General features: G+C 33.8%; 2 protein-coding genes across 2 annotated transcripts; both read right to left on the bottom strand.

The window, feature by feature from the left end:
* Positions 1 to 3,364: 3,364 nt before the first annotated feature.
* On the bottom strand, positions 3,365 to 4,306 carry LOC114084784 (olfactory receptor 4K13-like). Its single transcript, XM_027925803.2, has one exon. It carries the CDS (start codon positions 4,304 to 4,306, stop codon positions 3,365 to 3,367), a length of 942 nt encoding a protein of 313 aa, XP_027781604.2.
* Positions 4,307 to 11,882: 7,576 nt separating this feature from the next.
* LOC139704551 (olfactory receptor 4N5-like) lies at positions 11,883 to 12,809 on the bottom strand. Its single transcript, XM_071607303.1, has one exon. The coding sequence runs from the start codon at positions 12,807 to 12,809 to the stop codon at positions 11,883 to 11,885; it is 927 nt and encodes a 308-aa protein (XP_071463404.1).
* Positions 12,810 to 15,475: the final 2,666 nt, after the last annotated feature.

The raw sequence follows: 15,475 nt of genomic DNA, 5'->3' as shown, positions 1-15,475 counted from the left end.
TATTTTTTATTTTAGGAAAATGAACTATTTTAGTGTGTAATTTAAGAAACTATCTCCAATTTTGAGACAAAAATTATTTCCATTTTTATAAAAAGTATAACAATGTGTTTTGTGCACAATAGCTAACAAGACATAAATAAGTGTCATATAGACCCTAATATTTTAGATAAACCAGAGAGTTCTGTATTCTGTAAAACTATTTCTTTTATATCAGGACACAGTCTTTTTCCAGAGAATTTTCTCTAACTAAGGTTTATGAAGTAATGTGTGGCTAAATAAGTAAACCTTTAGGTATTCTAGGAGTTAGGGATGTGATATTATGGTAATAAGACATAAGGTAGAAAATAGGATCCATAATATTATTCACATATATAATATCTATATCTTTACTTCGTTCATTTTTTTCCTATTTTCATTTCTTTTTAGGTAAATGTTTGATCATATGAAAAAAATCTATTGTTTTATCATTTCTAGGTAAAAAGAACTCTATTCAAGATCTAAGAATTATACTTAAAACCAGTCTTTAAGTTTTTAAAATAAAAGTCACCCTAGTACTTGTTAGGTCCATAGGCCAAAGTAACTCTATTTTGATAATCAGCACCTGTCCACCCAAGCAGGACCATCCCATTAGAGCGAACCTGAAAGAGTCCCTAACTACGGAAACCACAGCCAAGAAATCAAGTAACAATCACAAAATCAAACAGGTTATTTTTAAACTACTCCATTGTACTAGAATACCTAGTTCAGCAGGCTGCTTCACATTGCAGAAGGGATCCTGGAAGATATTCTCAGTCAGTGAACGTTTGCATGAACTCAGAGATGTGACTCTGATGGATATTTGTGCCAGCTACCCTAACAGTACTGAAGAAGGAAGAAGATGATTGTAGGACAAAATTCAATCTAAAAGAAACAGTCATGTGTTTCCCCAGTCCACGTTGGATCATAAGTGAAAACTATTCTTAGTGGAACATTAACATATCTTTAGATAAATTGAATCTCTGATCCATCTTCTGTTATTCATTCATTCATCTTTGTTCATTCACAAGGAAATTGTAGAATTCTACTTCCGTGAGCTGCTGAACACATCAACTTCTTTCTAGCAGGAAGACTATGGCTTAATAAGTTACAGGATAGAACTTCTTCTTTGGGAGAAAATTTAATATACATACACAGAAAAGTCATATGTTTTAAGATGTGGTTTAAATCATAATGAATGGTCATTTATTAAAACCTTAGTTCCATTAAAGAAAAAGTTTACAGAAAAAATAATTTATTGGTGTATTGAAATTTATTTTGTTGCAAAGAAATAGCAATTTAGAAAACACAATCCATTACAACACATTAGTTATTTAAATTTAATGCATAAGGCAAACTTACAGACCAATTACAAATTAAGGCAAAGAGGAGAATGAAAAAAATACAAATAAATAACAAGATGTCCCTAAAGCCCAGCAAACAATAATTTCTTTCCCCTTTACCTGCTTTGTCTTTGGGGAATATAATTAGCCACTGGCTATCAGAATGCAGAGTTGGCTAGAAATTACCTAAGGGGAGATTTTAAAAAAGAGGTGTATGATAATGAAAAAAGACACTGCTTTTTAATAACTAATAGGGTATCTACTATGTGCCAATTTTTGTTGTTGTTGTTGTTGCCTATATGTTGAAAAGATCTACCCTGAACACTATTTTAAACCAGTACATTCTTTTGGCTTTGCTATATTTTTTCTTACCAATTAACTTTTCATTCCTATTATATGAGAATTGATTTGCAGATACTAAAGTTCAAAATTTTAAATGATAAGATGGAAACTTTTTGCCTCATAAATGTACCTAAAATTATCACATTTATCAACTATCAAATATTTTTCTCAAAGTTAAAAGTTTCTTTATACACTTTGCAATCAGTATCACTAGACACAATAACTATTATTATATCTATGTTCAAGTATTAGTTATTAAATTAAGATAAACAATTTAAAAGACATGGTCTAGGGCCAAATTGAAGTAGGGAACATAAAGGGGTGAAAAGGGAATATATGTAAGCTTGATTTCCAGGTATAGGACATCACCTGGAAATGGTCTGTTAGATTTTTTTTTTTTGCATAACTGTAGATTTTTATTTACCTTTAAAAAGGCTTCATTGTACAGTTTCAATAAATTTACTATCATTTAACAGATCAGGATAAGAAGAAAAGCCAGCTCACTTACCTTTTTCAATTATCCACTTAAGAAGACATAACTGTATTACAATCAAAGGTTACTATTTCTAATCCCTCCCATTTAAATTCCTTTATTTATAATTTTTATTAAAACAAGAGGATTTACTACTTACATATTCTGAAGTCTTCACCTGTATTCAATCTCAGTATTAAACTTGCCATCTTTAATTCATAAGACTTCTTCATAAAGGTCTATCTTCAGTAGACACAGTTCTTTTGACTCCACAATAGCTATATAGACTGAAACTTCTGTCTGAATATCTCTTCCTCTCTCTAATGTGCTGTTATGCAGTTTCCTTAATTCTTATATCCTTGGTTTAAACATCTCATTCTCACAGTGGTTTTCTGAGATCACAATGAGTAACATAGATCTCTCACCCCACTTCAACCTTGTAATCCTCTCTGGGACAGGAACTAGACATATATCACTAACAATGTTTTATATTGCTTGAAAAGGAGTCTGGTTCTTAGTAACTATAAAAAAAGGTTGCTTTTTAAACACTTGAATTAATATAAAGACACATTGAATAACGCTTATTATTTAGTATAAAAACATATTGACACAGAAAAAGTTTTAATTATTATTACTGCCATTGATTTTAAATTTTAGGAAACAAATTAAAAACACAAAAAAATGTTTGAAAATATTTTCCTAATTTTTTATACCATGAGTACACTGTTGAGGCCATAGAATTGAAGAAATTTTTTACAAATTCTAATTTAATACCACTGAGAAACCTTCAAAATATTGACATATAATGGAAGATATCTTTAAGAACATTAAGTTAAAGAACACAATGGTAGAAGTAAAAAAATTATCACCATCTTTGATATTCTTACTAAAAGTAAATAGTTCGCAATTTTATTCACCAAAATATTACAAAGATTTTATAAGGAAACACTGTGTTTACATATTTTTGATATCTTAAGACTCATGTTATAAAATAATGTTTGCTTTTCCAGAAATGTATCTCTGTTATGAAAATTTTAAATCAAAACATTTACAGTGCCTTAATATATAGAATATGGCAGGAATAAAACTGATATCATTTAGTATTTTTATTTCAGTCACTTAATTAAATACTTAAGACTCAATTCGCTAAAATAGTAGAAGGCAGACAAATAAGCAAGAACACAAACAATATCTAAGAGAAAACACAGGAACCAATCTGTTGACTGCTAAGTCTCTTAATGGCTGTCTTCATCTCCTGATTCCTCAAAGTATAAATAATTGGATTAAGGAAGGGGGTGATTATAGAGTAAAACACAGACAGAAACTTATCTACAGAATAACTATTGAACGGAAAAGCATAGATGAAGATAGCGGGGCCAAAGAAGAGGGTCACTACAGTGATGTGAGCAGAGAGTGTGGACACAGCCTTGGAGGAGGCCCTGGAGGAGTGCTGCCAGAGGGTGACAAACATGATGATGTAGGATATGACCAAGAGGATGAAGCACACCAGGGACAGGAGCCCACTGTCCACAATCACCAGGAGCTCCAGGATATAGGTGTCAGTGCAGGCCAGCTCGATGACCAAAGATAGGTCACAGAAGATGCTGTCCACAACATTGGGACCACAGAAAGGTAAACCCACTGTAAAAATCATTTGGCTTGTGGTATGAATGAATCCAACTGCCCATGACAGCACCAGAAACCCCATGAGCATCCTGCGGTTCATGATGGTCTGGTAGTGCAAGGGCTTGTATATGGCCACATACCTGTCAATGGCCATAGCTATCAAGAGAGACATCTCACCACCCCCAAAGAAGTGCATAAAGTACATCTGGACCATGCAGCCCCACAATGAGATGGTTTTGTGTTTTCTAAGGAAGTCTGCAATCACTTTGGGAGTTCCAACAGAGGAAAGACATAGGTCAAAAAATGATAGATTTGCCAGAAGGAAGTACATTGGTGAGTGAAGGTGTTTATCAAATATCACAGAGATCACTATGAGAAGGTTCCCCACTACTGCGGCTACATAAACAAGAAAGAAGATAACAAAAAAGAATATTTGAATTTCATGGGAATGAGAAAGTCCAAGCAGGATAAACTCAGAAATGCTTGTGTTTTTACTTAGCATATCCATATATCTACTTTTGTGAGTCTGTCAGAAGTTGCCTAAAAGAGAAGAAAACACAGAAAGTCACAGAGAATAATAAGACAGTGTTCCTATTCATTACTTCTGCATTTTACTTTATCATTTATCCAGAGCATCAACCCTTAAGTCTGTCTTCATGTTTGGCTCCAGATCAGACCGTGGTTGAATTCTTAGTTTATTATGAACATAAAGAAGGACTTTGAAAATCAATAATGAAGTACATTTTTATATTTGAGCTTTGCAGAAGTTCATTGACTGAAACATTCATATCATATCCTTTCTTCAGTATGCACTATAAAGTTTCATCATTGTCACATTAAAAAGCAGTGTTCAAACAAAATGTGCATTGTATATTACTGAAAGTAATCATAATAGAGAATACTCATATCATTAATGTAATGTTTAATGTTAATACAGTTACATTGTTAATTGAAATTAAAGTCAATATGTCAGGAAAGACAGAGGTTTTAGACTGGAATGATTCCTATTGCCTCTATAAACATTAATGTTATTCAGCTTATTTATCCAACAAAATAATTGCTTGCAAGTGTTTTACAAAACTGTATTCAAAAATCTGAATATGATATTTCTATTTAGTACATATGTCTTCATACATCAACCATACACAGAAATTTCAAAATCACCCCCTTAAGACTAGGATGTACCAAGTTCATTATTATTATTGTGTTATCCAATTTTTATCAAAGAATTTGAGAAAAAATAAGAGAGATGAACCATTAATTTTGTTTATTAAAAGAAAAAGAAAAGACAATACCACAAAAAATGTAGATGCACTGTACATACAGTGTCATGAAAGTTATTGTCCCTTCTGGATCTTTGTTTCTTCTCAATTATTTTCACAAAGGCTTATTTAAACTTAAGATTATTCAGGATGAATTAAATCAAAGACATTGTGCCAATGACTGAGGCGGACTCGGCTAAGTGAATTAAAAAAAAGGGGGGGCTTACATTTAATGAGGTCAGAACTTGATCTACTTTAAGCCATAAAGTGCAGAGCCTCCCCTTTCCCTTGATGTAGGGCTGCAATACAATTCTTATTAGAGGTCTGTGAATTATTTCTAGAACTTTTCTTGTGTTTATCAGAATCTTATAACCAGACCAAATAATGATTATTAAAAAAGAAAATTAGATACGTGTGAATTTTTTTTTGTAAATTTTAACCTGTAAGTCACATGATTTAAATGTGAAAATACACTGTGTCTCTAGCTAACCACACAAAGCATGCAATTACATACTCTTCCCTTGCATAGCTAGCATTAAGGCAAATATCTTATCAGAAGTGTCCCATATACCAACCATTATATTTCACTCCATCTTCCAGAGTTATGTAAAAATTAAATGAGCAGAATTTGAAAGTGGAAATGTCTAATTATTCTCACTGTCCACCAGGACTTTTTGATTGTGCTTGTACTCTTGCAGTAAGACTATCATGTGCAGTTATTTCCTCTGGACAGTCTATATTTCTAGGAAGTATATAAATAATATACTTGCAGGAGCACATGAACCTCCAAACTATTGATTATTTTCCCGTTGAATTAGTATTTAAATATTTACCCATTTTTAGACTGTTTCTTAGAGATGTTAGATTTTCTCTCATGTCATTCCTCTTAAATTCTAATGAATATAACAATGGTATCATGTGTGGTAATATGTTGTGATTTTCTAAGCTATGGATCAGGCATTTTATGCTTGCAGTCTTGTTATATATCCACTTTTAAAAATTACTGCATGCCTTAAAGAGAGTAGGTAAAGATTCTTATATCATGTGATAATATAAAACCATTCAATCTGATCAGTGTGGGCAAACAATTTAAACACAACATCTCTTTTCTAAAGATGACTTATTCAGCTAGGAGTATTGAATTAATTTCTTAGCACCCATTATAAAATGTATTTTTAATATTTTTTTCAATTTGAAGCAAAGTCAAATTTATTTCCATTTAGTTAGCTCTTTTCAATCCCCTCATTCTTTTAGAAATTTGGCATTTGTATTTATTATTTAGATACACATTCCATTTGTAACTTTAAAAAGTGTGGCATATGTAGTTTAAAGGTAGGGTAATGTGTCAGAGTCAGGAAACCTACCAGGTTGCCCTTGGACTTTGGAAGTAACAACTTTATGAAATCCTGAAATGCTTAGTCTTCATCATCCAGTGAACTTGTCTGCTCTGGATTGAAAAGAGTACAGTATTTAAAAGTATCCATTGGTAAGGGACATATAGGAGAAAACAAATTTGATAGTTATTAGATCCCTCAGAGACTAGTGGTAAAAATACACTGGGGATTTTTAAAATATCCTTTTGCCATTTCAGAAAATGTGATTATTTTTATGGTGAGGACACTTAAAATACAGTCAGTAGTAAATTTTTAAGATGATAATATAAATTTTAAACTATGGTCTCCTGGGTGTATAATAAGCTTTTTAAATTTATTCCTCTTTTATTACAACATTTTGTGCTCTTTAATTAAACTATCTTCATCTCAGCCTCTGGTAACCACCTTTCTACTCTGTATTTCTATTTGGTTGACTTTTTAAGTAAGATCACATGATATTTGTCTTGCTGTGTCTGACTTACCACATTTAACATGATATCTTCCAGGTTCATCCATGTTGTAACAAATGACAAGATTTCACCTATTTAAATTCTAAATATTATTTCACTGTGCATATATACCACATTTCTTTATTCATTTGTTGACAGACACTTATGTTGATTTTGTATCTTGGCTATTGTGAATAGTGCTAAATAAGCAAGGAAGGGCAGAAAAACCTTCAGATATTTTTATTTGGATACATAGTCAGTTTACAGGTAACTGGATTATACGCAGCTCTATTTTGAATTTTGAGAAAACCCCCATACTTTTTCCCCATTTAGGTTTACTAATTTACATGCCCTCAGTATTTTCCATTAATAGTGTATAAGAGTTCCCTTTTCTCCATGTTACTCTCATCTTTTTGATAGCAGCCTTTGTAACAGGTGTGAGGTGACATCGCATTTGAGTGAATCCTGATGATTAATGATAAAGGAGATTTTTCATATACATTGGCTATTATTTTTATACTTCTTTTGAGAAATTTCTACTCAGATCTACTGCCAATTTTTAAATTATTTTTTCTTAACATTGAGTTGTTTGAGATTTTTCTATATTTTATCAGATGTGTATGTGTTGCCAATATTTTCTCACACTCTAGAATATTTTCTTACTTGAATTCTTTACTTTGCAGAATTTTTTAATTTGGCTCAATCCTTTCTATTTCTGTTTGTTTTCCTGTGGTCATATTCAAAAAAATATTGGCCAGAGTGATATCACAGCATTTTCTTTATTTTTGTGTTCTAGAAGTTTGAAAGATTCAGCTATTGCCTCTGGATTTTCTGTATCTCTGAAAAACATACTGTACAAAAAAGAATGTAGACTTACAGAAGCTCATGGAACTGAAAGACAGTGTCTCACTATTTAAATATTTCTAGATTAATAAGTGTTAAGTAATTACCCATTTTTTTACTGTTTTCAGGAAGATTAAATTTTCTCATCTGTTGCTCCTCTTAAGTTCTAAGGATTGTAATGAGATCACCAATATTTTATAGTGGTAACATTCTGTGATTTTCTAAAGTATTTTATCCTTACAGTCTTATTATTTATCTAACTTTAAAAAATGGCTGCCTAAAAGAAACTTTTATTTATATTATATAATATAACATTATAATTAATCATTAATGTTTATTAATAAATGACAATAATTTAGAGAATAATGCAACATATCTTTCTACAAATCTCTGGTCTCAACATTTTCATCAAACAATCAATACATGATTTTGTTTTATCTGTGCTTATTTTTTTTAAAGACTCCTGTTTTAAAAGGACCTCACTGCCACCAGCATCACTCCTGCTTGAATGAAGCTTAACTAATACAAGCTTTGGTCCCTGAGGCATATCACAGACTCCTTGTGTTTTGGAACATTCTTAGCACTCTGATGGGCGCTCTTTAAACAGCAGAATCACCAACAATAACTGTAAATACATGGAAAACAGTGCTGTGAACAGACTGTGAAAAGGACACTTGTTACAGGAAGAGAGCTGAAAGAAAACTCAGTGTCACTTTGTGCCACCTTAGCTGGGAGTGCACATGCAGGGTGTTTCAAGTATTTTTGTTTTTGTTTCTGCTGTTCTCTGCATGTCCTCAAATCACTCCAAAAGCATAACAGATGTTGACTTGCGATTTCAGATAAATTTCCTGAGTAGGCAAATAAACAAATATGGAACCCATGAACAACAAACAACAACTGTATTTTATTTCAAACTTTCCTTTTATTTCAACTTTTTTCTACCTATTTATTAAGTATGTGAAAGCATTCATGCTTGAAGTTTAGCAATTCCAGAATTTAAATGAAGCTTTTAATGTTTATTTTTTGTAGTATATTTACTTTTCTATATGTTTTTTTCTTATTTCAGACACTCTTTCATTCTTCTTTCTAGCTGTTTTCAGGCAAAATAATCCTTTTCAAAACTTGTCCTGAATTTTACAGTTAGAAGACTTCTTATTAGTATTTTACAGGATTTCATAAAGATTAAACATATATCCAGAGATTCTACTCAAAGTATTAGTTTGACCAAATATTTTAATATATTAGAATCATAGAACACTTAAATTCCTTGTTTATTGTTTCTTTCATTGTTCATGACTCTTGTCATGTGTACATACAGACACACAATATGTATAATATGTATATATTACATACATGCTGTATGTATGTACTGTACATATGTATGATAAAACCTTTAAAGTACACTACTGTTTGTACTGTCAATAGTCAGTCTATACTTATTTACATGTATCAACTTGACAATTAACGTATTCTTTCATTTAATTTATTGTTTCCTTTCAGGATTAGGGTCTCTTTACTGAAGAACTACTCCTAATACTGATTTAGTACAAATTCCCAGACAACAGATTTTCTGTCTAAAAATGTCTTCTCTTAACTTAAACGGTTTTCTTTATCTAATAACAATTATTTGACTTGTTTTGTCATCTTTCAGCAGTTTCAAGGTATCATTGTACTCTGATTTCCATGTTTGTTTTATGGAGGAAAAGCTATCCTTACTCTTTATCCTTTCAAGTCAATATGTGCTCCTTTCTATCAGTGGCTTCTAAGAGTCTCTTTATCATTGACTTTTATCTGCTTTACATTCATGTGTTTGGGTCTTTTTTCTCAAAACTTTATTCTGCTTATGGACCAAAAACTTGTGGTCCATGGTCCATGTTGATTCCGTTTATCACTTTGTAGAAGTTCTCTGCAAATATTGCCTCTTTCCATTTTCTCTTTTTCCCACACTACTTGGATGTCAACTATATATAGGTAGGTCATTTCCATTGTATCTTACATATTTCTAATATCCTTTCCTTATTTTCCTTTTTATCCAATTTGCATTTCATTTGAAATTTTTTATTCACTTTATTTCTAGCTAACTTTTTTGCAGTTTCCTGTGTTTAATCAATTTTAAAGTCGTGATGAATTCTTACATTAACAATTTTTAATTAATAGAATTTTAGTTGATGACTTCTTGAATTATAATTTTCTGTTGAAATTATTTTATCCTTTTTTTGGGGGGACGGGGTTTGAACTCAGGGGCACCGAAAAATTATCCACACCCCAACCTTATTTTGTATTTTATTTAGACAGGGCCTCACTGAATTGCTTAGTGCCATGCCTCTGCTAGGGCTGTCTTTGAACTCATGATCCTCCTGCCTCTGCCTCCTAAGCCATTGGGATTACAGGCATGTGCCATGTGTCTAACCTTTTATCTTTTTTATACATTATTTTCTGCCATTTTGAACACAGTCATCATAGTTAGTTTAATGATATTATTTTCTTTCATACTCTGGATAGTATAGAAATACATACAAATGATTTTTTAAATTATATTTAGATAGCATACTAATATTTTCCAGTGATTTTTATTATACTATGAATACATTTTTTTAAAAAATCATAAGTTGCATAGGCACTAGATCATGTACTAATTGCAAAATGAGGAAGCTAATCTTCTTAACTCAGAGAGTCTCAAGTGTGGGCAAACATTACCTCTAGTAGGTTGAGGTCAGAGATGCTACCCAGCAACCTACAATGCAGAGGGAAGCACCTCACAACAAACCATTAGAAAGCCCTTGTTCATCCAAAGAAGACTGTAGGTTGAAGCTGATTTCCAGTCTTCTTAAGAGAGAATCCAACTTTGTCTTCTCCAGAGGCATCATGGATAAAGTCTTCTTATAACTCTGATTGACTTAGTAAGTCTTAAATTCAGAAATCAGGGAAGTGGCATAGGGACTACAGGATATAAGGTTTCCATTCTATATGGAGATATCTACTATCTACTAGTGCTAGAAAAGCTCTGAGCAATTTTCCTGAGTATTACACACAGTTTCAGTTTTGTGACCTTATAGCCTGAAATGGAAAAATAATTGCTGTATTCTGCATATTAATAATTGCTATGAGGACAGGATTTCTTCAATTGACCAGTTTGCTGTATATATATATATATATATATATATATATAACTTTATTCCAAGTTCATAGGCTGCTTTTACCACCCATTCAACTATTTCAAATATAGGATACTTGGTATTACCCCCATCCAAGCAAACAAAGAAACAAAGAAAGAAATTGAAGTGGTTTAGTCATCTATAACTAAATAAAGATTAACATACCAAATAGCCAACATAATTACATTCAGGATGAAATCATTTGAAGGGAACTCAAATTCCTCTCCAAGATTAACAACAACAGTGAGGAAAATCACAATACTTTTCAAATTTAGGAAAATTTTGAAACTAATTAAGGCACCATAAAAATTACTTAACAGTATGAATTTTTTCTACTTAATGAAATTTTATTTCCCATATTCCTCCAGAGTCTTGAGCCTTTTTCCTTATGACAAGTAGAAAACATTAATACTCTCCAGTTTAATGCCTTTTATGAACTTATTTGAGGTTTAAATGGTGTGAACTTCTTGGCTGAAAATCCCTCAGGAGAGTTTTACCTGCCAACCTCTCTTCTTTTCAATTCTTGCCACTTGCAAATGCTTCAACTCCACTAAGCTACATTGTTATTCTTGTGGTCTTCAAATGTACCAAACTTATAAAATTGTGGATCCTTGTATTAGTCATCTTTTCTTCCTATAATATCTCAGGTAATTGTGTGGTTACTACTTTCAGATCATCTTGAATCAGCTGAATCCCAAGGATTCAGCTGGTTTTATTGACAATCAAAAGCAAGGTATTTAGCACCTCCCCAGTCAATCCAGAGTGTAGCACTGCTGTTGACATTTTTTCTGATTTAATAGTTTTACCTATATTTATTCACTTGAATATAATCCTAGGACAACTGGATGTTGTTTATATCCTTCATATGCCACACAGCCTGAAAATTGAAAGTGATCGGTAATAGTATATTTACTAAATGACTCATTCGTTCAGTGCATAAATAATTTATTTCATTTTTATTGGACTTTGTCTGCTGTTGATTTACTCATGTTTCTACTTCATTTAGAACACCCTGTACTGACATAACAGCTTTATCATGGAGGCTTTCACTTCCTGGTTGCGAAGAGTATAAATTACAGGGTTCAGCAAAGGAAAGATGACTGTATGAAAGAGAGCAACCACTTTGTCAGCTGGGAAAGCCCTGAAGGGGCGGGTGTAGATAAAAATGGCAGGTCCAAACATGAGGAACACAATGATAATGTGGGTGGTGCAAGTGGAGATATCCTTGCTCTTCCCTTCTGAGGAGTGTCCCTTTACTCTGCAGAGGATGACAGCATAGGAGGTCAGAAGGCTCAGGAAGCACAGCAGGGTGAGCAGGCCACTGTTGGAGACCATCAGGAGCTCCACCACAAAAGTGTCAGTGCAGGCCAGCTTGATGACCTGTGGCACATCACAGAAACAGTTGTCCAGCTGGTTTGGGCCACAGAAGGTCAAGTGCAGGATAAGGGCCACTTGCACAATGGAATGAGCAAAACCCCCAAGCCACAGAGCCAACAGCAATGCATAGCAGACCCTGGGGCTCATAACTGTTGCATAGTGTAGAGGCCAACATATGGTGATGTAGCGGTCAAAGGCCATGACAACAAGGAGGAACATCTCTCCTGCTGCAAGGAAGTGCAAGAAAAACAGCTGGGTGATGCAGCCTCTGTAGGAAATTACTTTCTTTTCATAGAAGGAGTCAACCAGCATCATGGGAGACACAATGAAGGAGTAGGAGGCATCCAGGAAGGCCAAGTTTCCCAAGAAGAAATAGAGGGGAGCATTAAGTCTAGGATCTGATCTTATAGTAAGAATGATAAGAACATTGCCAGGGAGGATTATGAGGTAGAACATTGAGACTAGCACAAAGAGCAGGATTTGAGTATCTTGAGATTGGGTCAAACCAAAGAGGAATAATTTTGTGACCACTGTGCTGTTTCCTGTGTCCATCACTTCCTAATCTGGAGAATCACAAAAAGCAAATTGTTACCTGCTACAGTCTGTGTGGGCAAAATTACCCGGGGGGGGGGGTGACAAGCAACTTGTGAAGTTTGAAACAGCGGGAGCCGCTTTATTATGGGACAGCAGAGGTATATATACTTAACTAATTACACACAGCTTAACTTAATTAACATCATCTAGATACAGCAGTCAGTCATTAAGGAATGTTCAACATCTTAATGACTCACTGGCGTTACTTCATAAACCACTCCTCCTGGCAACGTGCCAGGCGCCATCTTGACTTGGTTGTGGTCCTCAACAGTTAACTGTTATGACCAACCTTTTTCTGCTCAATAGATCCTTTCCTAGTGTATATATATATATATATATATATATATATATATATATATATATATATATATGCTACATCCCAAATTAGCATAGCTGAAAGCAACTTATGCCCCATAATTCGTGTGAACCCTGAGTTTACCCTTCTTTCATTCTACTCATTCCTCACCAAGACTCAGGTCTTCTAACTACACTTTCATTCCTACTTAACCATGAGTTTTTTATATAACTGTGCTTCTGTAGGACTCAAAGTTATTTTGCTTACAATGTCTTAGGAATTTACTCACTAACACACAACATAAACTTTAGCAAGATTCTCCATTTTGGGGTTATTGATGACTAATCTTTGTTGTTAATGCTAATTCACTGTTTCTAATTGTCAGAATATGGGCAAAGTGTGGGTCCTTTCTCCTTATTGACACATAACAAAGTGTTTTTTTCAAGTCCTACAGAAGCCCAAGTTCTTGCTTGTTATCTTTCTGTTTGTTTTCTGAATTGCAATGATAATTCTGATGTCATGCTCTGCATAGATAGTCTTATGAATTCTCAATCTAAACTGGTCATCAGGCACTTAAAACAAGATCTGTGCCTTTGACCTGATTTAGAAGTATTACCCTGGTTATATACATGACCAGGTGCCGATCCTGTTTAGGCACTATATCCTGTTCTTAAATTCTAATTAGTAGACCTTTTTTTGTTTACCATATACCTAAAATCTGCTTCTCTGAATGTCAGAATGGTAGCCAAATGATATCCTTCTCACAGATATTTTTTAATAATACAAAAAGGAATTTGACTATCCTAAGTAATATATTTTTTTTTAAAATTGGTTGTTCAAAACATTACAAAGCTCATGACATATCATCTTCCATACATTTGATTCAAGTGGGTTATGAACTCCCACTTTTTACCCCAAATACAAGTTGCAGAATCACATCGGTTACACATCCACATTTTTACATAATACCATATTAATGACTGTTGTATTCTGCTACCTTTCGTATCCCCTACTATCCCCCCTCCCCTTCCCTCTCATCTTCCCTCTCTACCCCATCTGCTGTTGTTTAATTCTCTCCCTTGTTTTTTTTTTCCCGCTTTCCCCTCACAAACTCTTATATGTAATTTTGTGTAACAATGAGGGTCTCCTTCCATTTCTATAGTTTCCCTTCTCTCTCCCTTTCTCTCCCCCCACTTGTCTCTGTTTAATGTTAATCTTTTCCTCATGCTCTTCTTCCCTGTTCTGATCTTAGTTGCTCTCTTTATATCAAAGAAGACATTTGGCATTTGTTTTTTAAGGATTGGCTAGCTTCACTTAGCATAATCTGCTCTAATGCCATCCATTTCCCTGCAAAATCCATGATTTTGTCATTTTTTAGTGCTGTGTAATACTCCATTGTGTATAAATGCCACAGTTTTTTAATCCATTCATCTATTGAGGGGCATCTGGGTTGATTCCAAAGTCTAGCTATTGTGAATTGTGCTGCCATGATCATTGATGTGGCAGTATCCCTATAGTATGCTCTTTTAAGGTCCTCAGGGAATAGACCGAGAAGGGCAATAGCTGGGTCAAATGGTGGTTCCATTCCCAGCTTTCCTAGGAATCTCCATACTGCTTTCCATATTGGCCGCACCAGTTTGCAGTTCCACCAGCAATGTACAAGTGTACCCTTTTCCCCACATCCTCGCCAGCACTTGTTGTTGCTTGACTTCATAATGGCTGCCAATCTTACTGGAGTGAGATGGTATCTTAGGGTGGTTTTGATTTGCATTTCTCTGACTGCTAGAGATGGTGAGCATTTTTTCATGTACTTATTGATAGATTGTATGTCCTCCTCTGAGAAGTGTCTGTTCAGGTCCTTGGCCCATTTGTTGATAGGGTTGTTTGTTATCTTGTTGTTTAATTTTTTGAGTTCTTTGTATATTCTGGATATTAGGGCTCTATCTGAAGTGTGAGGAGTAAAGATTTGTTCCCAGGATGTAGGTTCCCTATTTACCTCTCTTATTGTTTCTCTTGCTGAGAAAAAACTTTTTAGTTTGAGTAAGTCCCATTTGTTGATTCTAGTTATTAACTTTTGTGTTATAGGCGTCCTATTAAGTAATTTGGAGCCCGACCCCACAATGTGTAGATCGGAGCCAACTTTTTCTTCTATCAGGTGCAGAGTCTCTGATTTGATATCTAGCTCCTTGATCCATTTTGAATTAACTTTTGTGCATGGCGAGAGAAAGGGGTTCAGCTTCATTTTGTTGCATATGGATTTCCAGTTTTCCCAGCACCATTTGTTGAAGATGCTATCCTTCCTCCATTGCATGCTTTTAGCGCCTTTATC

Source organism: Marmota flaviventris, chromosome 2 (genome assembly GCF_047511675.1).
Source record: "Marmota flaviventris isolate mMarFla1 chromosome 2, mMarFla1.hap1, whole genome shotgun sequence".
In the NCBI taxonomy this organism is placed as follows: Eukaryota; Metazoa; Chordata; class Mammalia; order Rodentia; family Sciuridae; genus Marmota; species Marmota flaviventris.
The sequence above is the reverse complement of the archived record's forward strand: the minus strand, read 5'-3'. Positions and strand labels throughout refer to the sequence as shown.